Source organism: Eublepharis macularius, chromosome 8, assembly GCF_028583425.1.
Source record: "Eublepharis macularius isolate TG4126 chromosome 8, MPM_Emac_v1.0, whole genome shotgun sequence".
Classification (NCBI taxonomy): Eukaryota; Metazoa; Chordata; class Lepidosauria; order Squamata; family Eublepharidae; genus Eublepharis; species Eublepharis macularius.
This window is the reverse complement of record NC_072797.1, coordinates 21,850,587-21,877,907: the sequence shown is the minus strand read 5'-3', so window position 1 is coordinate 21,877,907 and position 27,321 is coordinate 21,850,587. Positions and strand designations below refer to the sequence as shown.

At 42.4% G+C, this 27,321-nt stretch overlaps 1 protein-coding gene across 1 annotated transcript in view; it reads left to right on the top strand.

Annotated features, from left to right (window-relative positions):
- The window catches only part of ADAMTS12 (ADAM metallopeptidase with thrombospondin type 1 motif 12), a 229,893-nt gene that overhangs the window by 159,690 nt on the left and 42,882 nt on the right, over positions 1–27,321 (top strand). The window contains exon 14 of the mRNA XM_054986785.1: positions 8,583–8,703. Within this exon, the coding sequence (XP_054842760.1) occupies positions 8,583–8,703 (121 nt within the window). The remainder of the gene's footprint in view (positions 1–8,582; positions 8,704–27,321) is intronic.

Genomic DNA, 27,321 nt, shown 5'->3' with positions numbered 1-27,321 from the left:
AGTCTTGTAGATAGGACAGACCAAGTCCTATCTACAAAACTGAAGAATTTTGTATGTGATAGCTAATACCTTGAATTTAGCCCAGTAACTGATGGGTGTGACTGAAGTGACTGCAGAACGGGAGTAATATTCATGCTCCTCTTAGCTCCCAGTAATAACTGAGCTGCAGCATTCTGCACCAACTGGAGTCTCCAAGTTAATGTACAGTGCATTACAGTAGTCAAATCTCAATATTACCATGGCCTGAATCCAGGTGGCCAGATCAACCGTGTCAAGGTAGGGGGCCATCTTCCAGGCTAGACTGAGTTTGTAGACAGCGGCTGCCTTAATTTACTTTTCTAGCAGTAACATTGGATCCAATATAACCACTAAGCTCTTAACTGAGTCTGGAAAGCTTCGATAAACTCCAATGAAAATGGGGAGTGCAGTGTCCATCTCTGCCTTCCCAACCAGCATCACTTCTGTTTTATCTGCGTTCAGTTTCAGTTTGTTCGCTTTCAGCCATTTGACCACAGTTGTCAGGCAGCAACCCAGGATCTCTACGGCATCCTGCAGTGATTTGCATAGTGAGATAGAGCTGGGGGTCATCTGCATGCATTGGTCTGTATCCTACCATTCTGTGTGCCAAATGCTAAGTTTTTCTGCACTCCCCTGTTTCTGCATACCCTTCAGATGCCTGGAAAGAGCATTCCCAAGGTTTCAGTACCTGAATGGAAGAATAGCATGTAGGTTGGGGGAACTGAAGGGGGTGAAAGATAAGGAGGTGAAAATGGCTCCTTCCTTTTCTGCGAGCACCACTCAGCTGAGGCAAGGGGTCATTTTCACCCCCTTGTCCCTCCTCTAGTCCTCCAGCCCACATGGCTGTTTCTTTCATAGATTCCATGACTTCAGGAATAAGCTTTCTGGGGGCTGGAAAGGGCTACAGGAACACAGAAAAACTGTGGGTGCCTCCTGGTGATGGACAGTTGGATACACACCAGTATTCTCTCAATTAAGCGTTCTCTCCCATTTTGTTCTATCTGGACGTCTTTGCTTCTTCCACTCATATAGAGGTGCCTTTCCACATTATGGAATACATCGTCGTGTGAGTCAATGCTCAGATAAGAGCTTCTTCCTTATGCTTATTCTCATTTAATGTAAATTTGGGCTTGAATTTAAAAAATGGGCCACAGTCATACTGACACGTCTTCCAGGCTACCTACAGCCACATCCGGAGTGTGTTTCTCTCCTCCTTCTTCCTGGTAACATGTTAGCATGGCACAGAGTGATGTGCATTCTCAATAATGACATACAATTACATGATGTGAGGAAAGAGCACAACATAGAATGGCATATTGAGCAGTATCCCACTTTAGGGTAGAGGAAATTCTGCCGAATAAGGAGACTTCCTCCAACTTAAACAGCTCTGCCATCGAAGGAAGAGCTGCTTATATTTGAGGAATGCTCTGTAGGCTGGAGGAAAACTTCAAAATTTGCCTAGTTGAGTGGGATAGGATCGAACTACCCCAGTCTACAGTATTACACTTATACACCACCTAGCACCTTCTTCTGCCTTTATGATGGTCCATACCCAGTATATCCTTAGGCTGTCCTGTCTGACTGTGACTTTTTACAGCCCCTGTCAGACTCCATTTTAATTCAGTCTGCTAATATGATTGGGATACACCCTTTATACATGAGCAAGATTGGGGTCCAGAAGCACCTTTAAAGACCAACTAAATTTCTGGGATATGAGTTTTTGAGAGTCAACGCTCTCTTCTTCAGATACATGGAGTGGAAAAAGTAGTCTTTATAATCTATGCAGAAGGTGGGAAAGGTATTGCATAAGATCAGGAAGCTAGGTATAATACATGTTGTAATTGGCTTGGTGCCCTGACCTGAATAGCCCAGGTCAGTCTGAGATCTCAGAAGCTAAACAGGGTCAGCCTTGGTTGTAATTGGATGGGAGACTTCCAGAGAAGGCCAGGGTTGCAGAGGCAGGCAATGACAAACTGCCTCTGTTAGTCACTTGCCTTGAAAACCTCAGCAGATGTTGCCATAAGTCAGCTATGACTTGATGGCACTTTCCACAACCAATTAGCTTGTTAGAAAACAGGTGCACAGTGCAGAAAATGAGCTCCTGAAGTGCAAGGAAAAATCCAATGTCTTGATTCAACCCTGTGGGGATCCATTGTTCTGAATTTGCAAATAAACTTAATTTCAGCAATCTCACGTTGCAATTTCTCTTTGAAGTTTCTCAGCTTGAGAAAGGCTACGCTTAGTTCAGCGATGTAATGTACTGGCAGATTTAAATGTTCTCCCACTGGTTTGTGAATGTTGTGATTTTTGATATCAGATTTATGTCCATTTATTCTTTTGAGAAGGGATGGACCTGTTTATCCAATAGAGAGAGTTGAAGGGCATTGCTGACATTTGATGGCATATCTAACATTGGAAGATGAAAAAATTAATGACCCTGCGATGATATAGCTGATGTCGTTAAGTCCAGTGTCACCCTACTCTTAGATCTCCTGAAGCTGATAACAGTCTTCTGACCAACAGGGGGAGACAGAGGCAAATAGAAGCCCAGCATTGTCTGTAGCTCATGTATCTGGTTCATGTAATTTTGCAGTTTGTGAGTGATCAAACTGCCCAGCTATTTCTCATAATAAGATTTTCACCATGGTGTCCTATCAGTATAACCTGTTTTTTCTGATAATGCCAAGATGAGGCACAAAAGATATTCTACCTTCTATTTGTCCATAAGATACCAACCAAGTGAGAAAAATATTCTAGGGACTTTAAATTTCAAGCTTCTTGTTATACTCCTAGGAAAAGAACTAGAATATTGTTGTCCTCTGCTATCTGTTAAAAAAAAAACTTGAGGTGGCTCATAACAAAATCATCACATGTATCAATAAAACAGATAATATCTAGTATAAGAAGATGAGACAATGTAAACAGCAGCAGGTAACAAAACAGAGTCTTATATAATTTAAAACAGAGCAGAGGGAAAAGATCTAACAGCCACCAGATGCATTATAATCTAACTACGAAACCAGAGACAGAAAAAAATATAATAGTGTCAATTAGGGAATAGGGGGAGGGAGGGAGGGAGGGGGAAAGAAATGAGAATGCCCAGGAAGGGGAAACTTAGCAGAGTGTGTGCCTTTTACGTGGCATGTATCACTTAATAAGCTTGACACTAGGAGAATCTCTGTGGGGAATTAATCCCTGAGTCCCTGAGTCAACACAAAAGGCCCTGTTTAGTCCACCCTTTCCTTTCGTCTCCCTCACGCACGCGTAGACTCTGTGGCTCTTTGGGGAAGAGCACTTTTTTGCTTATGTTACTCTCTAAAGCAAAATGTCCATCAGTGCTGCAACATAAACAGTAAATAAATATGATCTGAAACAAGCAGAAGTAAATCAGATTGGAATAAGTTCTCAAATTCCATGAACAGAGGTCATTGGGGCACCTACGAGATTGATTAAAGAAGGCTTATATCTCGTTTCAGTCAGCTAAGAATACATTCCCAAGATTTTCCTGTCAAAGGGTCACATCCAAGTGAAAATAATAATAATAACCTTATGCTTATATACTGCTCCTTTGGACAAATTAGTGCCACAAGCTCAATGTCCTTATTATCCCCACAGACACCCTGTGAGGTGGGTGGGGCTGAGAGAGCTCTGAGAGAGCTGTGACTGATCCAAGGTCACCCAGCTGGCTTCAAGTGGGGAATCAAATCCAGTTCTCCAGATTAGAGTCCTGCCACTCTTACCATTATACCAAACTGGATCTCTGATAGGGTGGTATCCCAGATTGCTCCTTTGTTTCGCTTCCCAGATAGGTGTAGCCATTTGTGGTTGACCAAAGGACCAATGGAGGCCTTTTTGTGGCAACATTTACATCAACAAACAGCAAAACTTCTGCATATCGATCCAACACAGGAGCTGTCTAATGAAAAACATGGCAACCTTGGGTGCCCATGTGGCATTTGATACATATGATAAAAAAATTCATGTGGGATACATATAAGGACATTAGACCCAGCGGTGACTATGAGCAAACTTCCCTTCAGTTCTGATGTCTTGAACCTGGAAAAGAAGTATAATGCAGTGCTTAAATGCATGGCAAGGGAGGAAGAGGGGTAAAAAACCAGTTAGTTAGCTCAGCCTATTGTTGGTTTGGGCTCTGCCTCCTACTGACTGCCGTGCCCTCTGCCCCACCAGCTCCAGAGGCTGCCGACTGCCACTGACTCTGAAGGTTTGCTTCCCAGAGTTCAGTCTCATACCGTGTGACATTTAGAGACAAAAGAGCAAAACGAATGTTCCGTTTTAAATTGGGAAGCACGTTCTATCAGATATGAAACATTTATCGGGACTCACTTAATGTGGTTAAGCAGGGAGCACATAAACACTTGCCCCTAGTCCAGTTCGATTAGTCTGCAAGGTTTAGGAGAGGCCCGGTACCTTGGAAATCTTCACTTCACAGGTGATTCCCCTCCCACAGGTCTGAATGCAGTAATAGTAAAAGGCATTGTCAGCTGGTGGCAGGGAAGACAAAAGCATTTCATTTAACTTGATAGGCAAGATGATTTGCTTTGAAACATCTGTCTAGGATTACAAACTGTATTTCTTATGAACCAGAAAGGTCTGAGGCATATAATTTATGAGTGTTGGGTTTCACACTGGAACTTCACTGTTATGTACAAGGGCAGCTGGTGCCCTTCAAAAGGGGGGCACTGTAAAAGCCCCACCCTGGCAACATAATTCTGCCAGGACTTCCCTTGGCACAACCCACACAGAACTCCCCCGGCCAGTGCCTCCACAGCATGCAAGAAGCCATGATAGCTAAAGGGCATGCCATTTCCTCATGCCCGTGCTGTAAGATTCCCAGAGGCATTTGGCAGGCCAGAGCTGGACTAGATGGAACCAAGTAACTTGCCCAAAATGACAGGCTGAGGCTACACAATATTCTTTCCTCAATAGCCTCTTGTTTCAATGCAAAACAGCCTTGATCAAAACCAGGGGGGTTGGCAAGGCTGCTGTACTCTTACTGCAGTTGCTTTCCCGCCAATGATGAGAACTGTTTTTTTTTCAGAAACTCACCCTCAGTTCACAGTCATTTGCCAGAAGAGATATGCAGTCTTCTCCTATACTGGCAGACAGACCTTTCTTCCTCTGCGTTCTCCTTGCTTTGTCCTCAAGTAGGAAAGCAAAGGCACAACATTTAAAATATCCACTCACCAGCCACCCGTGTCCCAATAGGCAGCCAGCTTTAACCACTCATCCTCCGCCCCTTTCCACAGTGTCCCTGAAAAAGACTTCCATTCAGCTCTCAAGGGTAGTCTATAAAGTCATACAGGGAACAAACATTCCCATATTTTTAGGCTACTGCCTTAGAACGCCAGTTCCAGCTCAGACCTTGGCCGATTCCAGATGACTAACCTTAAGGCGTTTCATGCCGCCCTCTTCCGGATCGCGACGGGGAAAATGCGAAATATCGCGTTTCCTCGCGCGAGTTTTGCGCGACGATGCGCAAAACTCACGCGAGGAAACGCGATATTTCGCATTTTCCCCGTCGCGATCCGGAAGAGGGCGGCATGAAACGCCTTAAGGTTAGTCATCTGGAATCGGCCCTTGTCAAGAACCTACAAGCAAAATGTAACAATTGTGCAGGTTACACACACACACACAAACAAACAAACATCTTTAAAGATTCGTTTTTGCCCTTTTCTAAAATGGCTGGTGTCAGTGCACTAAGAAGAAGCCAAAACTGAATGCAAGGTGCCCTTTAAAGTCTATCAAAGTGTCCTTTGATATTGGATGAAGGGCCAGCTGATTAAGAAGTAAAAGAACATTCAATTCTTTATGAGCAGAGGCACGACTGAACTCAAGGGAATGGAGGATGTTTTTGATGGAATCCAAATGAATGGGGGAAAATGTTCCCATTGATATTCATTCAACCTGTCATAAACGCAATTTCTTATCACTGAGATGTCTAGGTATGGGAACATTGAACTCTGAAAGGCAAGGCATTTGAGATTCAGGTGGAGGTGCAGGGAGAGAGGGAGGGAGTTCAAAGTTGCGCAACTTCAGAGAACTCATTCAACAGAGACTTGTCTGTCAAAGAATGCTGCATGTCTGCCACAGGTCCCCTGTGCATTGCAGAGCATTCTAATACTTATTCCCAGGCACACACTCAGAGGGAAACCACAAGTGACAAAAGGCACAGGTTGGACACTTGTCAGCTTCCCTCAAGTTTTGATGGGAAATGTAGGCAGCTTGGCGGAATGTTGGACAAGTGACAGTTGAAAAGTCCATTGGACAGCAGTCGGAGAGCCAAGCTGCAAGACCAGGATGCCTACATTTCCCATCAAAACTTGAGGGAAGCTGACAAGTGTTACATGCAGTAACTGGGAGGGCCGATAAGCCTAGACAGTTAAGCAATCTGATTATTATTAGTTATCAGGCAGTATAATCAATGATTCCTGGCAGCAGCTCTTCTCAATGGTATTTTGATAGGCCCTAAGCCGTCTTTCAAGGAAGTTTGTTTACTGGCTGCATTGAGGTGCCTCAGGGCCAAGCTACACATGACGAATGACACTTGAACGGCAAGTGTATTTCTCCCTGTTCACTTGCCCTCCACTCAATCCACTTGCCGTTCAAGTGTCATTCGTCATGTGTAGCTTGGCCCTCAGTTAAACTTCCAAGGAAGCCCAGGGTTCTCTGGAACATAGGTTGGAAGACACTTGACTTGCATAGAGGACCCCCATTTTCATGATGAATGAATTGCATTCACCTAAGTTCAAGAGGAGGGGGAGATCGTTCCTTAATGTTGCAGTGTCACCAGACTAAATGACCCTTGTCCTAAATGAACTTGATTGGAATCTTTGTCCCAATGAAGCTGGTGGGCTATAGATTCATGACAGGCAAAAAGAAGTACTTCTTCACTTCACAAGTAATTACGTTTTGGAATTCACTGCCAGTGGATGTAACGATGACCACAAACATGGATGGCTTTAAAAGGGGATTCGACAGATTCATGAAGGATAGGTCTGTCAATGGTTACTAACCATGGCGACTAAAGGGAAGCTTCACATCTACCTGGGAAACCTAGCTGCCTGGTCTGCTCTGTAGAAATGGGTGGTTGTGTGAACAGGATTCAATTCAACATAGATAAGTGCACAGTATTACATCTGGGCCACAAAAATGTGAAGCACAAATACAAGATGGAGGATACACTTCTGGGTAGTAGTGTATGCAAAAGAGAGAGAGGGGTAAAAGAGAGAGAGGGGTAAGAGTGGACTGTAAACTAAATATGAGCCATCAGTGTGATGCGGTGGCAAAAAAGGCAAACTCAGTCTTGGGTTGTATCAAAAGGGCCATTGCATCGAAATCGCAGGAGGTCATAGTCCCCCTCTATACTGCCTTGATCAGGCCGCACCTGGAGTACTGTGTGCAGTTCTGGAGGCCTCGCTTCAAAAAGGATGTGGACAAAATCGAGAGGGTGCAGAAGAAAGCAACGAGGATGAGCAGGGGTCTGGAGACTGAGCCCTACGAGGAAAGGTTGAGGGCCTTGGGAATGTTTCGTTTGGAGAAAAGGAGGTTGAGGGGGAACATGATTGCTCTCTTTAAATATTTGAAAGGCTGTCATTTGGAGGAGGGCAAGGAGCTGTTCCAGTTGGCAGCAGAGGGTAGGACCCGAAGCAATGGGCTTAAATTACATGCACAAAGGTACCGGCTGGATATTAGGAAAAACTTTTTCACAGTCAGAGTAGTTCAAAGGTGGAATTAGCTGCTTAGGGAGGTGGTGAGCTCCCCTTCACTGGCAGTTTTCAAGAAGAGGCTGGATGAATGTTTGTCAGAGATGCTTTAGGCTCATCCTACATTGGGCAGGGGATTGGACTAGAAGGTCTGTATGGCCCCTTCCAACTCTGTGATTCTGTGATCTACAGGCAGTAAACCTCTGAATACAAGTGCTAGGAGGCAACTCAGGGGGAGGCCGAGGCCTCTCTGTCCTGCTCATTGGCTCATTGGCTGCTCATTGGCTCTTCAGGTCAACTGGTTGGCCACTGTTTGTAACAAGATGTTTGTCTTGTCATAGTGAGATTCCTTACCTGCCTAATACTCTGCTCCTGGATTTTTCTCCCTGTTAGCAGAACACATTACACAAATATCTGGAAATCTTCTTTTGCTGTATGATGTATTCAGGGCTGCAAACTGGGTCAATTTGAGGATTTATTTTTTTGCCTAGAGCACTCCGTAGGAGTGTTTTATGTGGCAGTGTCGGGCTTTCCCTGTTAATTGTTACAGCAACATATTTCTATAGACTGTAATCTATTATTTTTTAATACTTATAATGATAGAGCCAACACAGCATCCCTTTCCTAGTCTGGTCTTTTGCCTATCTGTTTCTATGCCTGGAATACCATGTCTGATTTTAAGTAGATCTATTTGGCCATATGACAATCTTCAATTTATGTCATTTTCCCTCCTAAAACAGCAGGTTATAAGTAAGGAGGAGAATGGTGGTTGGTTCTTCCCAATCCACTGTTTTATGGACTCAACAGTTATTCTGAAAAAAAATTCTCTTCCTTCAGAGCGTCGGCTGTGATTATGAGATAAATTCCAACGCGACTGAAGATCGATGTGGTGTTTGCCTTGGAGATGGAGCTTCCTGCCAGACTGTGACGATAACATTCAATCAAAGTGAAGGACTAGGTAAAGAATGCTTTTCGCTGCTTTGCTGAGGCCATTTCAATAAACAACTATGCCCAGAAATGTTTTCTGCCAGAAAAAAAGATAGCAAGGGATCAAAGAAGGACTTTCAGACATCATGAAGTCAGCTCAGAACACATTACTCTTTAGTCATGATGACATCAGGGGTGCCATTTAAGAAGGGCGGAGGAACGTCACTCCCTCTTCCTCTACTCCCTTGTGTTTCAGTTTCAAACTGTATGTGGTGATTCCTTGGAAATTCCTTTCTCAGGTCATTTTGTGGTAGGAAACTCAACATATGTTGTTACTGATAATAATATTAAGCAGTTGTATAGCACTCACAAATGCCCCAAAGAATTCATATATATTATCTTGCTTTAATCCTTATAGTTACGATAAGTCAGCATTAGTAACCCCCACTGCAAACTGGGGGAGGAGGGCGCTGAGAGAAGAGTAGTTTGTCTAAGGGCCAAGCTACAAGTGACAAATGACACTTGAACAGCAAGTGGATTGAGTGGAGGGCCAGTGAACAGGGAGAAATACACTTGCCATTCAAGTGTCATTCGTCACTTGTAGCTTGGCCCAATGTCTGTCTGGTGTTTTCCGGGTAGAGGTAGAACTAAGAACTTCCTGATTTGTTGCACATAGACATGGGCACGAACCGCATTACGAACCAAAAAAACCCATGAACTGCCTAATCGTCTGTTCATGATCTGGCGGTTCGTGAGGGTCCATGGCCAATGAACCAGTGTTCATTGGAAGCCCGGTTCATTGCGTTCACCCGTAGTTTGTGAAGCCAGACAGTCAGGCACCATCAAACAATTCCCTTGGAAACGGAGCTGGGAGAATGCCTGAACTCTGTCTGCACTCTTTCTGTCGCCCTGGAAACCAGAATCGAAGCCCAGCTTACCTTGATCGGCAGGTCTTCCTTCCAACCATGGAGTTGCAAATTGATTACAATTGGTTACATGGGAGAAGACACCCGGGGGGGGGGAAGGGGAGTGTTCTGTAGCCATGGGCACTCCAATCTCATCCCTGCAAACCCTGATAGGCAGTTCTGATGGCCAACCCCTTGTACACTGGGCCAACGTCAACTGGTGGCTCTAATTGTATCGAGTAGGAGTTTCCTGGGGGCCTCGGATTGGAGAGGATATAACTCCAAGATCCCTATTGCAATCTTGACCTAACTTGGTTGCTGGCTGGAGTAGAGCCTGCAAAACACTCCCTGTGAATATGGGCTCTCTAAGTGCAACGGGGGCCATTCCGATGCCCACGAACCACGAACCGGTTCAGTAACGGGAAATGTTCATTATGGTTTGTTTGTTCGGGTTCGTCGGTGGCACCAAACCACGAACCACAGGTTCATTAATTTTTTTTGGTTCGTGCCCATGAGCCTCAAAGGGTGGAAATATACATTACTAAGTACCTAGGGATTCTCCATTGAACCTAATTTCATGTGTCTCCCCTCCAACTTTCCATACACTCACTCGCACAGTCACACTTCAATGTACTCCATGTGAATACATTCACACGTTCAATATCAGTTCCTCCTCAACTGCTAAAAGTATCCCAGTTTCCCCCACATCCATTCATTGAAATGCAGATCTTGACACTTTCTCACACCTTAATGCAAATTGGCAAGTCAAAGGGGCCTACAGTACTTGTAGGCCCCTCCGGACACAATTGCAGATGCAATCACACAAAAGGAGATCTCGTGAAAGCACCATTCCAAGTAAGAACAGCCAGCACGTGAATTGAGGACCGCACATAGAATCCTGCATTTCAGCATCCCCAGGTAATCCACAACATGTATTTCCACTGAGTCACTACTCTACAAAAGCTCTAATATGTAGTTTACTTCTTCTGAGTATATTTAAGAGCAGGCTGTTTCTTTGTGAGTTGTACCTAGGGAGCCAGTGTAGTAGGGTGTTTAGAATAACAAACAAGTTTTGGGCAGATCCAGGCTCCAAGCTCCCCATTCGGACATGGAATTTACTCAGGCCAGTCCTTCTTGCCCTAGCCTATTTCACAGGGCTGTTGGGAAGAGAGAATGAAAGAGGGATGAAACATATACACTGCCCTGAGTTCCTTTGAGGAAGAGTGAGGTAAAAAGGGGATAAAGAATTTTTTTTTTTTACCGGCCAGTGTTGGTGCACCTTTAAGAGCATCTTGGTCAGCGAAAACTAGCAAGTGATAATATTGATCTCTGCGTCAGAAAAGCTTCATAGGCCAATTTCTGCACATCAAAATGCTGTGAATGACCCAGGAGCCAGCCAAGTCCATTTTTCTTGTCAATTGGCAAGCCTCATTTCCCCTTCCCTGCTGAAATCTCCTTCCTTCTCCACCAGAATTTCAATGGCCCCCAGGCTTGCTGTGACAACTGCTTTTAAGTTTATTTTCAGCCAAGCCCTGAAAAACCAGTTAGTAAATGTAAGTTATGGGGGATATTTTTTCATTCATAAACACAAAAACCATTTTATTATCAAGAACCTATATAAGCAATCCGTGGAATAAAGATAAAGGACTTTTCCTATAAGGTCAGAGCATTTGCAGATGACATAATGTTAATTGTGGAAGATCCAATTGAAAACATGACTAAGGTAATAGATAAAATCAAAGAGTTTGGAGACTTGGCAGGTTTTTTTGTAAACAAAAAGAAGTCAAAGATATTGTGTAAAAATATGACTAAACAAAAACAACAGCAACTTATGGAAATAACAGACTGTGAAGTAACAAGCAAGGTAAAATATTTGGGAATCGAACTGACTGCAAAAAACATAGATCTATTTAAGAATAATTATGAGAAATTATGGACTCAAATAGAGCAGGACTTGATTAAGTGGAATAGATTGAAGTTGTCATGGTTGAGAAGAATTGCAGCAGTTAAGATGAATGTTTTGCCAAGAGTGATGTTTTTGTTACAGACAATACCAATTATTCGGGACTCTAAACAATTTGAAAAATGGCAAAGGAAAATATCGGAGTTTGTGTGGGCAGGCAGGAAACCTAGGGTGAAAATGAAAGTGCTGCAGGATGCAAAAGAAAGGGGTGGAATGCAACTGCCCAACCTGAGACTTTACTATGATGCAATTTGTCTGGTATGGCTGAAAGATTGGATGACGCTGGAAAATTGCAAATTGCTGGCCTTAGAGGGATATAAAAAACTGTTTGGATGGCATGCATATTTATGGTATGACAAAGTGAAAGCAGATTCTATGTTTCTACACCATTATATTCGGAGAAGCCTCTTCACAGTCTGGAAGAACTCCCTCCTGGGTGGTTCCATATGAAGTTATTGATCCAAGAACGGTCGATAATAAGCAACAGTGTTTAACGTATAAGGAGATAACTCAAACAGAACTTTCTAAAGCTAGAATAAAGATACAACAAGAGCTGTCCCCAAACTATGATTGGTTTCAATATAGACAAATCAGAGATCTTTATTATTCGGACTGTGCGAAGGGAGGAATAAGAATGGAGAATTCAGAATTAGAGAAAGTAATTCTACAAGGAGATAAAAAAGAAATTTCAAAGGTCTATAAAGTGTTGCTAAAATGGTATACTGAGGATGAGGTAGTTAAAGTACAAATGGTGAAGTGGGCTATAAACTTTAATAAAGAAATAACAATGGAGGCGTGGGAATTCTTGTGGAAAAATACGTTGAAGATTACGACATGCACTAATATTAAAGAGAATGTTTATAAAATGATGTATCGTTGGTATCTGACACCAAAGAAGATAGCGCTAGGGAATTTGAACATGTCTAACAAATGTTGGAAATGTAGAAAACATGAGGGTTCTTTGTACCATATGTGGTGGACTTGTGAGGTAGCTAGGCAGTACTGGGGGGAAATAATAAAAGTAATGAGTGAGATTTTACAATTTCAAGTGAATAAGAACCCAGAACTCCTGCTACTGAACTTGGGAATGCAAGATATGCCAGCACAATACAGGACATTGTTATTCTATATGACAGCAGCAGCTAGACTTTTGTATGCGCAGAAGTGGAAAGTACAAGAGGTGCCAACCATTGAGGATTGGATCTACAAATTGCTGTACATGGCGGAGATGGATAAAATGACAAGAAAATTGAGAGACCTTGACCCAGGGCAGTTTAACAAGGACTGGGAGAAGCTGAAACAATATCTGGTGAAAAAATGGGAGGTGGGTGGAGAACTGTGGCAGTTTGAAAATTACTGAAACACAATGGAAGAAGAGGGAAGTGACTATACCGAGGGGGGGAGAGTTATCTGAATAATTCTAAGCAAATACCATATTGGATTATTATATAGAGTATTAGTAGTGCTATTATTATAAGAAATGTAAGGATAAAAGCTAAATTAAATATCCTTCTGATGTAAATAATAGTTGCAAAAGGGTGAATGGATACATATCAGCAGGTGAAATGTGGAAATAATAGATTGACTTATGTTAAACGAATATATGAATGGATTACTCTAGTTAAATAGCTCTATAATGGAGAAATTAGATAATTATATTGGATATGATATGTAAAAGGAAGTAAGGAGCAACATATATAGAATATAAGTCAAATTGATTGATTTATTATGAATATCTGCAAAGTTTATAGAAGTACTAGAAAATATGTATAAGGTGGGGCAAATTGCTTGTCCCATATTGAAGAGAGTAGAAAGAGTAAAATAGAGTATAGGTGATCAGAATGAATATTATTGAAAGGAATCAGAAATAGCACAAATATGATAGATAAGCTTAGAAGAATTTGAAAGTATATTATAATAAATATAGTAAAATTTATATGAGTAAAGGGAAAATAGATGAGGGGTTGGAAAACTGTTGGAAGTCAACAATGGGAGGGGGAATGGGAGGGGGTTAGAATTGGAAATTTAAAGGAATGTGAGTGTAAATGATATGATATGATATATTTCTAATCCAATAAAAAATTTTTACAAAAAAAAAAAAAGAACCTATATAAGCTAGTTGGTGGGATATAAACTTTAATATAAAGAAACAGGAAGAAATACAGCATGTAACTTCAGTGTAGGCAAATGTAAGATGATAAATGCTAGAACAAAAAATCCTAACTTTAAATATGTGCTGATGGTGTCTGAAATGGCTGAGAGGGAGAGGGAAACAGATCTTGTGTTGTAGTAGACAGCTCGATGAAATTGTCGACCCAATGTGTGACGGTGGTGAAAAGGCAAACTCCATTCTGTAGGAAAGAAATGGAAAATAAAGTGGCCAGTATTCTGTAATCAATATACCTATGGAGTGGCATCATTTGGCGTACTGGATGCAGATGAGTAAAGAGTTGGAGCATATTTCCTGTGAGGAAAGGCTAAAAAGTCTGGGATGTTTCAGTTTAGAAAGTAGATGGCTGATATAATTATGCATATGGTGGAGGAGAATAACAACAACAACAACAACAATACCATTTGATTTATATGCCGCCTTTCAGGATGACTTAACACCCACTCAGAGCGGTTTACAAAGTATGTTATCATTATCCCCACAACAATCGCCCTGTGAGGTGGGTAGGGCTGAGAGAGCTCCAGAGAGCTGTGACTAAGCCAAGGTCACCCAGCTGGCTTCAAGCGGAGGAGTGGAGAATCAAACCTGGCTCTCCAGATTAGAGTCCCGTGCTCTTAACCACTCCTCTGCTTGAAGCCAGCTGGGTGACCTTGGGTCAGTCACAGCTCTCTCAGCTCCACCCACCTCACAGGGTGATTGTCATGAAGATAATAATAATACACTTTGTAAACTGCTCTGAGTGGGCATTAAGTTGCCCCAAAGGGTGGTATATAAATCGAATGTTAGTAATTTATCATTATTATTATTGCACCCCTGGCTTGTTGTGCCACAAGGGCCTCTCAGCTTGGCTTATTCCCAGGCCACTTTCACTTCCCCCTTTCTGGGGCTGAGAGAGCTCCCAGAAGCTGTGACTGACCCAAGATCACCCAGCTGGCTACAAGTGGAGGAGTGGGGAATCAAACCCAGTTCTCCAGATTAGAGTCCCGTGTTCTTAACCACTACACCAAACTGGCTCTCGGAAGGTGGATAAGGAGAACTTTTTCTCTCTGTCTCATAGTACTAGCACTGGAGGGCACCCGGTGAATCTCACGGGCAACATGGGCTTGAAAGACCAACACCAGCTCCTCGAATTGTGCCCCAAAACAGATTGGAAGCCAGAGTAGATAGGCCAAGAATGGAGAATGAATGCACCTCAATGTTCTGGGGAAGTGGGGAGAAAGCTTGCTTCCCAACAGCATCAAACCAGGAGCGAATAAGCCACATGACAAAAATCTTAGTAGGTAAGGCAAGTGGTAAGGGGGAAATCAAGTGGCTACTACCCTCATTGTGGTAAGTTGGAACAAGAGGGTTCCCCTGTACCAGAACTGAAAAGAGGTAGATGTCCTTGACAGGGCTTTTTTTCTGGGAAAAAAGGGGTGATGGAACTCAGTGGTCTGCCTGCGAAGAAAATGGTCACATGATTGGTGGCCCCGCCCCCTGATCTCCAGACAGAGGGGAATTTAGATTGCCTTCCGTGCCACTCAGCAGCACGGAGGGCAATCTAAACTCCCCTCTGTCTGGAGATCAGGGGGCAGGGCCACCAGCCATGTGACCATTTTCAAGAGGTTCTGGAACTCCGTTCCACCGCATTCCAGCTGAAAAAAAGCCCTGATCCTTGGTCATCTGTGGTATAATATCCCCCTTCAGTTCTTTAAACCCACTGATAAATGCCAGGCTTTGCCGAGAGTCTTTTTTTCTGCTTGCAATTTTGATTAGTTTTTTTTTATTTAAACATATTCTAGCCTTGCAATCTTTGTGTGAATGTTAAATATAAGATTTCCCATCCCTCTTCTTAGTTAATTGTGACAGGAAAGAATGGAGGAGAGAAAAGATTAGAAAGAGTGTGGGTGAATGACTAAAGAAAGGTCGGAAAGAAATTTCTTTTGAGAACTGCATTTAAAATAATTATGTTTTTAAAAGCTGTTTTGCCTGTTTTGTTTTTTGTAAATAGGAAATTGCTTTCACAGTTCTGCTGGGAAGGAAAGGGGGTGGGAAAAGAACTCAGATGGGACTTGAAAATGTTCCTTGAAAGGTTAGAATGTTTACAAAAATATCAGCCCAATAAATTTTTATTCTCCCTTCCTTAAAAGGCGCTCAGAACTGTGTATGAGGTTCTCCCCTCTTCCAGTTCTTTATCCTCACAACAACCCAGCTTAGGTTAGGTTGAGACAGAGTTACTGGCCCATTTCACCCAGGCTGCTTTCACACTGAGTTTTCCTCCACTTTGGCTACTGCACTGCAGTGTCTTTATTTTTGGAGTTTCCATACCATGTCAAGCTGTAATCATTCAGATTTTTCCCATCCTTAATATGCTCCAAGCCTGCTTTACTTTCATCTTTTTGGAAAGAATGCTGTCCAAGCATGTTATTGTACCAGTGGAAGGGACGGTGCACTATTTCCTGTCTTGCGAAGGTCCCACCTACACAGGGCTTTTTTTCTGGGAAAAGAGGTGGTAGAACTTAGTGGGTTGCCCTTGGAGAAAATGGTCGTATGGCTGGTGGCCCCGCCGCCTGATCTCCAGACAGAGGGGAGTTTAGATTGCCCTCCACGCCACTTGGCGGTGTGGAGGGCAATTTAAACTCCCCTCTGTCTGGAAATCAGGGGGCGGGGCCACCAGCCATGCAACCATTTTTAAGAGGTTCCGGAACTCCGTTCCACCACATTCCAGCTGAAAAAAAGCCCTGCACCTACATATGCATCATATTCCCACCATCAGCCACTCATGCATGTAATTTTCCCATTATAAACCTTTCCCCCCCCCCCCATTTTCACAGCACTGGAGGACCTGGAGGGCTTCAAAAATGGTAATTGCCACAGTACCATAACACTATAATGTTATAACAATCTGCTGCCTCTAATCTTTTTCCATTTAAAATTCAAGTTCCTTTGAATGTTCAGTTTTCATTTTTAAGAAAATGAAGTCTCCAGCCCTTTTCATTGTGGATGAATAAGGGGAAAGTGCAGGAAGTTTTTGTTCACATTACCGGGAAAGGAATGGGGAGGGGAAGGATGCAAGATGGTTGGACTGGGGTGGGAATTCACTGCTCACCTGATTGTTTCAACTCTACCATGCAATGATTTCTCCATGTACTAGGAAAAGGAAGGTGCAGGGTAGTGTTTCAAGTCAAGGGATACTGTCTATATGCTAATATTGCAGTATAACATAATCATGAAAGGAACTACAAAAATAAGAAGTAACAAGTAGAGATGGGCACGAACTGAAATACGAACCAAAATTAAGCACGAACCAGGCCGGTTCATGGTTCATGAACCACGGTTCATCAGATCTCATTTCTGACAAAACGCCATCAACTTTTAGGCTGGTTCATTTAGTTCATTTTTTGGTTCGTCACTGCAGACAGCCTGGTGCCAATCAATCAGTTTCCTAGGCAACAGAGGATGGACTTCCTGCAGACTTTCTGATGACCCGGAAGTGATGATTTTCTGACCTGGATGTGACATTTTCACGAACCAAACAAACCAGTTTGCGAACCAGGGGCAGGTTCGTGAAAGTTCGTGGTTTGTGAAATTTAACGAACCATGAACCACATGGTTCGGTTTTTTTCCAGTTCGTGCCCATCTCTAGTGACATGTCACTTTGGTAATGACCATACCTCAGAGAGGCAGTTTAAATTTACTACAGAGCACATGGAAAACTGCTGATCCAACAAACAGAAGAAAGTGCATAGAAAACTCCCCATGTGGAAGTTCTTTTGGTAATGCACATGGGTCTGTATTCACAGCAATGACAAAAGCAAAGCAGAGAATCATTTTCTGTGCAAGCAGCCCCAGTAAGCTTCATGGCCAAATGGAACCCAGCTTTCTCCAGTCCTTCTCCAATACTCTTACCCAGTACGCTATACTAGCTCTCTGATCAGCCATCAAGCACGGCTGAAATCTAAAGGCCGTCGCCTGTCAACTATCAAAGGCTTATAAAAATATTTACATATGCAGTGAAATAATATGAGAGACCAGTTATGGAAATCAAATAACATCAAGTGACAAACAAAAATATAAATTATTTGGTGAGCATTTAGAAACCATATTTGGCATTCATTGTTTTGTCTTTAACAAGAGCCATCCTAAAGCACAAGGGTGTGTTTGTATGATCTAAAACACTTGTAATTAATCAAGTAATTTTTCTTCAAATTATTACCCATTTGCCCCTTTTTGAGCCTGCCTAACTTTACTTCCTCATTGAATACGAACAGTTTTGACCTGCCTTAATATATAACTAGTATGCATCTAAAGAAAATAAACCTCACTTGCATTTGACACCCTTTGATTTTTGCTTCCTTTGGCACTTGGTTCAGACACCAGCTTTGACTATCTGCCTCTGCTGTCATAAATGTATTAGCTGGCTAGTTAATCAATCCTGTGGAGATTGCAGTGGACTCGTATAGGCTTTACTGCCATCATTTGGTGAACTGAAATAAAAACTGAGCTGCAGAGCATTCTAAATTCCAAAGATGGAACTTTTTAATGCTTGACCAGCAGTGTTTTGAGTAAACAACAGAAGTTCTTTTTATTATGCACAGGTGGCTTTTTTAAACAGCACTTTATAGAGGACATGGTTTTGGATTTTGAGCAAGCAAGACTATGGAAAGCTGTTTAGATGGTTTTAGTGCAATATAAAAATGAGATTAGTACCACGACAGGTGAGCACAAACACATATTTCTTTGAGCAGTGGGACCATTTTGAAAACACACTCAGCACATTTCGTTCAAGCAACTCCTTTTCTCTCAAAAGTCAAGATCAGTCCGGAGGACTGGCTAAGGGTTTTGTGGAAGAAGGCGCCTGCACATGGTACTGACTGGTTGGTAACATCAGGAAACAAATTTGATGCTTTTAAATATGGTAGTTTTTTTAAAGTGGTGAATAAATATTTAAATGAATATCTCATTATATACATGCAGTAATTTTTAAAAAGAGACATATGGCATGAGGGACCACATGCATGAATGAACCAGTATTCAATGACGATACTAATAGCCAAGTGGTCCTCCTGATCTGCAGATACTTAAATCTGGAGACTGGAGCCATGAATGGACAAGACCGATCTCCCTACACACCTAAAAATTGCCTCAAGTTTGCAGAAAAATCTGAAATCTAAAAATAAATAAATCAGGAGTTAAAAAACCAAAAAGGATAAAAGGAGTGCCTGTAGCTTTAACCAGATGCCTTCAGTGGCTATTACTAGGCAACCATAACAGTATTCAAGGACAACATGGTATGGGAGGGGAAAATGAGATGCCCCCACAAGTCCTCCCAGGTCCCCCACTTGTGGTATCTGTTGTTCAAATTATTATGCAAGGCTTTTATTTTGGTCTATACTTACATTAATAGGATAACAGAAACAGAATGATTTCAATTTGTCTTCTGTCCGCCACTTTTTATCTGACAACTCTCAGCTGGCTTCAAAGTTCTGTAGCTCGAATGTGGCTGTATAAAGGTTCAGTAGCGATACAATCAAAGCCTGTATCTAAACTTTAAAAACCTTCACCATATTTATCAGCAATCCCAAGCCAGGCTGTGTACGCGTGCTGCCTTCCATCACAAATATAAGTCGGATGAGGTTATTCTGTTGCCGGTGGTACAAAAAAGGGGGATCAGGGACATTGAGGGGGAATCATTGATCTAAAGCGGACTATCAACTTGCTACAGCTGGTCCTCTCTGATCATTATTGCATTCAAAATGCTGCTATGAAAGCATATTGCTCCCTTCTCTCCAGGAGGCCGTTAGTTACCTTTTAAGGAAAGAGAAGCAGATATCGTATTTTGTAGTATTTTCTTTATTTACAAATATACATATCGAACATAGGCAGAGGAGCACTCCTTCAGAGCAGGAAAGCTGTTATCCCACACTGGATCCCCAGAGAAAGAAATACTGCGCCCTTAAGGTGCATCAAACAACTGATAGTTGTGCCTATCTGCTTTTCTCCCTGGACCAAATTGCACTTTATGTCTGCCACGTGGTCGCCACAGTGACTGGCAGCCATACAGCAGCTCCCTATGGGAACTCAATATAGGGAGCCAGTATGGTATAGTGTAGTTAGAGTGTTGGACTAGGATCTGGAAGAACCAGTTTCAAATCCCTGCTCTGGGAAGCTTGCTGGGTGACCTTGCGCCAATCACAGGAAGGCCTGCTGATGCTGCCTCCAGCTCATGGACGACAGCAGCCAGCTGCCCCTCCTCCCTCATGCTCAAAAATATGCCCAGTTTTTTAACTGCATTTGCCCCGGACAGTCCCAGAAAAAACGGTACTGTCCGGGGGGAAACCAGACACTTGGCAATACTACTTCCACAGTAGGACAATTCCTCATTGTGCATTCATTGCTGCTGAGAATGTAGAGGCATGTGCAAGTGGCAAGAAAGCCGGTGTGTATTCTCCAAGAAGTCCTCTTGTGCCCACCGTTCCCCCTCCCCACCACTATGGCTAGAGGGTTTTTTTTAAAAAATCAAGGTATATTAAAATGGGGAAATGATGGACTCAAGGGAATATGGAAGGACGATAACACTGGGTGTGGGCAGGGAGCTTTGGAAATCTGTCCCTTTGCTGACCACGCTACAGGCAAACCTAATATGACTCCTGTCCTTTGGTAAAGATCAGATCAAAGCAGGTTTGGGAAACGCTGGTGTAAATCAGGGGAAATCGTGATTCAAGTCCAGTAGTACCTTAAAGACCAACCAGATTTTCAGGGTATAAGCTTTCAAGAATCAAGGCTCCCTCATCACATGCTCAAGGAAGCCTTGGCTCTCAAAAGCTAATAGCCTGGAAATCTTTAAGGTGCCACTGGATTCAAATCTTGCTGTTCTACTGCAGGCTGAAACTATCTTCATGGGAAATCATGAAAGTAGAACAATGGGATGACAACTTGGTGTGGATGCTCCTCAAGAAACTGCTCTAGTTTGAGAGATGGGCAGAAAACATTTTCCACGTAGAACCGTTGATAGTGAGTCTTTAATATGATTAAAGACTAGCCCTTTGAAGAGAGAACTTGAGGCTTTATTGAGTTGCAGTGCAGACTGTAGGAAGGATCAATGTGTGGATACTGGCAAAAACATAAATTGTTAGGCTGCTCCCAGGAGCAAACTGACCGTTTAACTTACTGGGAAATTTCCCAGTGGGCCACTGGTGTATAGGTATGCAAAGCCAAAACCGAGCATCTCTGCCAGAGCCTCAGGGGCCATTCAGCTAAGATCATTGGCAGTAGTCATGGGTGTTAGTTCAACCTGTACTATCTCTTGTACTGCTATCAGTTTGAAAGAGGAAGCAATGGATGAGCTAATGCCCATTGCTGGATCTACCGGGCTATGCAGGCCTTGCAGAGTGGGCCAGATAGCCAGTTTGGTGTAGTGGTTAAGAGTGGCAGGACTCTAATCTGGAGGACCAGGCTTAATAATAACAACAATAACATTCAATTTATATGCCACTTTTCAGGACAACTTAACACCCACTCAGAGCGGTTTACAAAGTATGTTATTATTATCCCCATAACAATCACCCTGTGAGGTGGGTGGGGTGAGAGAGCTCTGGAAGAGCTGTGACTGACCCAAGGTCACCCAGCAGGCTTCAAGTGGAGGAGTAGAGAATCAAACCCAGCTCTCCACATTAGAGTCCCGTGCCCTTAACTACTCCTCCACTTGAAGCCAGCTGGGTGACCTTGGGTCAGTCACAGCTCTCTCAGCCCCACTCACCTCACAGGGTGATTGTCATGAGGATAATAGTAACACACTTTGTAAACTGCTCTGAGTGGGCATTAAATTGTCCTGAAGGGCGGTATATAAATCGAATGTTATTAGTGTATTATTATTGCACCCCTGGCTTGTTGCGCCACAAGGACTTGTTCCCAGGTCACTTTCACTTCCCAGTCCAGTATGAGTTGCTCCTCTTTTCTGGAAAAGTTACAAGCATAAGCCTATAGATGCTTTCAAAGTGAATAAAAGGAGGGAGGGAATGGTTAGTTGCCTCCAGGGGCTTTTGTTCACATCTGTAATTAAATCCATCAGCCCCGATGCTTTGAGATGAAAGAAAGACAACATTCAGGTTGTTTTGAATATAACTATTTGGATCTAGTTTTTTGCATTCAGAATCCTCCATCCCATTTTTGGGGGGATTTACCTTGTAACTTGTGGAGCTGTGTAGGAAACAGCTATGGTGCTCTCAAGCTGGTTATTACAAAATGAAGAAGTAAAAAGCCCTACAGCTAATTAGCATTGGAATTTTTTTATTCAAAAGCTACATGATAAGCACTAGAAAACAGTGCAATGTTTTAGAAAATTGAAAGCTGTTTTGGCTAGCCAAGATCAAGTAGATACGTGAACAAAGACCAGAGAGTAAGAAGTCTATTATAAAGTTGTCAAGGTGAATTTAAACTAAAGCTTGTGAGTTAGCTGTGAGTGACTGATGCTGAAATAACTGTGTTTGTAAAACTATTGCTGCATAAAAAGCACTTTGCATTTTCAAGTAGATCAATTTAGGGTCTGTTTTTGTTACACCGTGTAGTCTAATTGGAATAAATGTTTTGCTGTTCCCTATCCGCTTTCTGCGGTAATTAAATAAGTTTGAGCCCAGATGTGGAATGCCCTGTGGAACATCCAAACTGAAAATACAGCAGGGAATCAGTTCAGTTGTGGATTTGTGGAAATGTGTCCAGAATAGCAGTATCCAGTACAAGCAAGTCTGGCCCTTGATATGAAAATACTTTAGGGGAAATAATTAAAATCAACTCAATATTTAAATTATACAAAGGGTTACGCTTTTAAGTATGATCCTATGGGGTAGTTCTGTGTTGTGCCTTAGAACTGCTTATGCTGTTTCAGCATTTCTTCAACTCTGTATTGGATTTCTCCTGATGTCATGTCTTTGCAAATTCACTTTTATATACCCTGTGGCATTGTTTATTGAAATGTCCTTGATATTGACTGTACTCAGCTCACACTATGTAATCTGCCTTGAGTCCATGAATGAATGAATGATTACCACTTTTTAATAATAACGATTTCTTCCTCTCTACCTTTATCAGCAACTGACTCCAAGAAATTAAGCAAGGAAAACCGTCTTTGGCATGGATATAAAAGGATAGGACAGAAAAAAGTTCATCTGCTAAACAGTATGACTCCACGGTAGAACACATGCTGTGCTTGCAGAAGGGCTAAGAAGACCAGCCCCTAGTTAGTGGTGGAAAGGTCCATCAATGGCTACTAGCCTTAGTGACCAAAGGGAAGCTCTATATTCAGAAGCAGTAAATTCCTGAATACCAGTGAAAACAGGCAACACTGGGGCAGCCCTTGTCTTCTCTGCCCTGTCTGTTGGCTCTGTAGGACAAATGACTGACCTAGGGTTGCCAACTGCCTGGAGAAAAAATGTCCTGTCTTAGTCTCTCTACACAAGACATCTGACACGTGAAAAACACATGTTGGGAGGTGCAATGTTAGCTGGGAAGGGAAGTTTAAAAAGAGAGACCCAGTGGCAAGGCTTAGACTTCGCTATAAACTGGATCTGTGTGAAGGGGCTGTAAAATGCCAGAAGGGAAACTTCAGCTCATTATAACCTCTCCAGGTCCAAGCCCAGCTCTGGAAGGCAGCTCCATCCCATTTCCATTTCTCGTTGCCCTCTGGTTGTGATCCCACAGTTTTAGACTGGAGAGATGAAATTGACAGAGCCTTTGGGGAGGTGAAGATTAAATTAACAAACTCTCTTGGGAGCGATTTCTGCCAGCTCTGTCTTTTTAAACTAAGCTTCCTGGATAACATTGTGTCTCCCTACACTTGAGGAACATGCACAGAGACGTCTCATGCAGAGAGATTCTTAGAGGCTCAACAGGATGAGCCAGTCAGTCACAGCTTCTAGCTTTCTCAGCCTCATCCACCTTGCAGGGTGTTTTGTTGTGGGGATAATAATAACATACTTTGTAAACTGCTCTGAGTGGGTGTCAAATCATCCTGAAGGGTGGTATATAAATCAAATGTTGTTGTTGTTGTTGTTAGGATGTTGTTTACCTCCGTGCCATGAAAAGCTTCCGCTACCCATCTTCACAATGGACTTAGAATGGTGTAGCTCTGCTTAGGATTTCATTGTAAGCTTCTGTTAAAGAGACAAGATATTTTTCTCCAGTCTGTTGGCAACCCTGTTGACCACTATGTGAAACAGGATGCTGGACTAGAAAAACCACTTTCCTGCAGGCCTGTTCTCAGGGGGGGGTTTCTGGGAAAAGAGGTGGTGGAACTCAGTGGGTTGCCCTCGGAGAAAATGGTCACATGGCCGGTGGCCCCGCCCCCTGATCTCCAGACAGAGGAGAGCTTAGATGAGCAGCGCAGAGAGCAATCTAAACTCCCCTCTGTCTGGAGATCAGGGGGCGGGGCCACTGGCCATGTGATCATTTTCAAGAGGTTCCGGAACTCCGTTCCACCGCGTTTCAGCTGAAAAAAAGCCCTGCCTGTTCTTATGTTCTTAAACAGGATCTCAAATAGCAGGTTCCAGGAATGGCCTTTGTCTGTCTGGGGAGCTGTTGCCAGTCAGAGCAGACTGTAAGATTGACCAGTGGTCTGACCTGCTATACGGCAACCTTATTTGTTCCCTGTCAGGCCCAAGAAATTAAAGACACAATAATAGTGCCAGTAAGAATGAAAATAGCCATTATTTTGATGAGGACAACAACCAGTTATTGTTATTTTATGCAAATTCTATAATAGAACAATTTTGTGCCTAAATCTGTTGAGACCTGCCTTCAGGCAGGAAGGCAGAATGATAAATATTCTAAATAAATAAAACGTGGCACAGTATCCACAAATGAAACCTAAATTACCTAGAGATGCAGGGTTTAGACCATGAATCAAATGCAAATCTTTTGATCAATTTAAAAGATGACCTCTGATTAAATGGCAAGACATGCAGGAATCTTCATAAAATGATCTGTTTCTTCGGAATTATTATTTTATTCATATGCAAATTTAGGTAAATTAACAGTGCCGTCTTAAGCAAAGTTATACTCTTCTAAATCCACTGAAGTCAATGGGTTTAGAAGAGTGTAACTCTGTTTAGAATTGCACTGTTAATCAGAAGTTCACTTCACATTTCCCTTTTCTCTAGTAGACGAGTGCTAATGTTGAATAAGAAATCAACATAAGGGAGTAGTTATAAGTAGAGATGGGCAGCAACCGGGAAAAACCCAAACCATGTGGTTCATAGTTTGTCAAATTTCACGAACCATGAACTTTCACGAATCCGCCCCTGGTTCACGAACCAGCTCGTTTGGTTCGTGAAAACATCACATCCAGGTCAGAAAATCATCACTTCTGGGTCAGCAGAAGGTCACTTCCGGGTCAGCAGAAGGTCTGCAGGAAGTCCATCCCCTGTTGCCTAGGAAACTGATTGATTGGCACCAGGCTGTCTGCAGTCATGAACCAAAAAAGAACCAAACGAACCAGCCTAAAGTTCGTGGCGGTTTGTCAAAAATGGGATCTGATGAACCACGGTTCGTGAACCATGACCCGACCTGGTTCGTGCTTAATTTTGGTTCGTATTTCGCTTCGTGCCCATCTCTAGTTATAAGTATAGCCCATGTCTAAAGGGATCACCCTTGATGATGTAGCTTTAGCTGACGAAGCTTACATCTTTAAATCGATCAAGCAACGATTTATAAATATTGAACAGCAAAAACTGTGTCCTGCACAACCTAGCATTTGTTCACCCTTGCTAGTCTTCCAGGTAGGATGGCTTATTATCTTCATGCTCTTGATATTCCCTCACAGCGTAGAGCCTTTTTATTGGCCAGGGTTAATGCATTCCCTTGCAGGATGCTTTCTAGCAGGTATCTCCAGATCCCGAGGCAAGAGCATCTATGTAAGTGTGGTCTTAATTCCTTAGACACAATTGACCATATAATTTTAGATTGCCCTTTTTATGAGTCTGCTCAGAAACGTTTGCTTTCTAATTTATTATATTCTAAAAGTCATCTGAGTAATAACCTTAAATGTCAGTTTCTTCTAAATGATTCGGTTCCTGAAATTACTGAAGCAGTTGCTAAATTTCTTGTGGAAGTTCTTAAACTTAAAGGTAATTTTAATCAGTAGTTTGTATGGATTTTTATCGTTGAAAGTTTTTATATATTATGGATCAGATACCTTATCAATCTTGTGACAGTTGTTATGCTAATAAAGGTAGATGATGATGATGATGATGATGATGATGATGATGATGATGATGATGATGATGATGATGATGATGATGATGATGAGGTACAGCCCATGCTTCCCTGATACTGGTCAAAGAAGCAGAAAAATAAAGTACTTGAGTGATAGCTGTTAGATTGCCCTTTTTAATTTCAGGGACCTTTTTACAGTTTTCCCAAAATATCTAACCATATGCTTAAGTCTATGTAACTCTACATAGCTACAGCTAGACTATATGGTAGCATCGATACTGCACAGCCATGTTCTTGCATAGCCAACTTTACAGGACCAGTTTTGTGGTGGCACCTCATTCTCAAAATTCTAAAGGTGTCCAACGCTCTGCAAGACTGAGTACCTGTCTTTTACTCTGATTGGCGAGTCTCCAGGATCTCAGGCCAAGGAAGGCCCTTCCGAACACCTACTCCTGTAAAGCCTTTTAAGCGGAGATAACAGGAACTAAACCTGGAAACTTTTGCATGCAGAACCAGTGGTCCCACACAGCCCCGTATGAAATGACCAAATGAGGTTTCTCCATGTTATAATCAGAGATGAATCCAGAATATTTGATAACTAGGATGGTTTTTTTTTTTAGTGGACAGCAGGGTTGTCCTCTTTTATATTGGCCTGCTCGTGTGCTTTTAACACTGGCATAACATGCAGGGATGTAGCAAATGAAGCTGTTTACCTCTTGTCACTTGCCTTCTTTCTTTGTTTCAAGCTGCAATCCAGAACAGCAGAGCAGGACCTCCCCAACACACACACACAGACAAATGGGGCAGTCCTAATTGAAAGTAATCATGGGATGGAAAGAAAGGATTGTATAAAGTTTCTTAGTCTTGCATGATTTTTCTACAGAAGAACTGTAGTGATTCAGATTCAGATTTATTTAATTTGGTATATAACCAGCGCAAGTCTCTACAGCAAAACCAGAGTAACAGAATAAATGACACACTAAAATTCAAGCTATAAAAATACATTAAAACCTATCTACAAGATTTACTTTAAAATTCCCCACCTTCTCTATAGAGATTAAAACCAAAGTAAAAAGATACTTGTTCTCATAAGTCCCTAGCCTCCCAGCTACATTAGGCTTTGTCTTTACGAATCTAGTGGGCTATAGCTAAAAATTTGGCAGAATTCAATATGTATTGGGGATTGGGATCGAAAAGTAGCTTTTGACATATTATCTCATCTGTAAGCCCATAAAGCCTCTTTAATGAGGGGTAGATAAGCTTTACACTGCTGTCATCATAGAACCTACAGTGCAATAATACGTGATGAGTCGATTCCATGTTTCCTGACCCACACGGGCAGAGCCGCTCTATCAATGGTACCTTTTTGTACTGGCCTTCTGTTACTGCTGATGGAAAGATGTTACATCTGGCCATTGAGTAGGC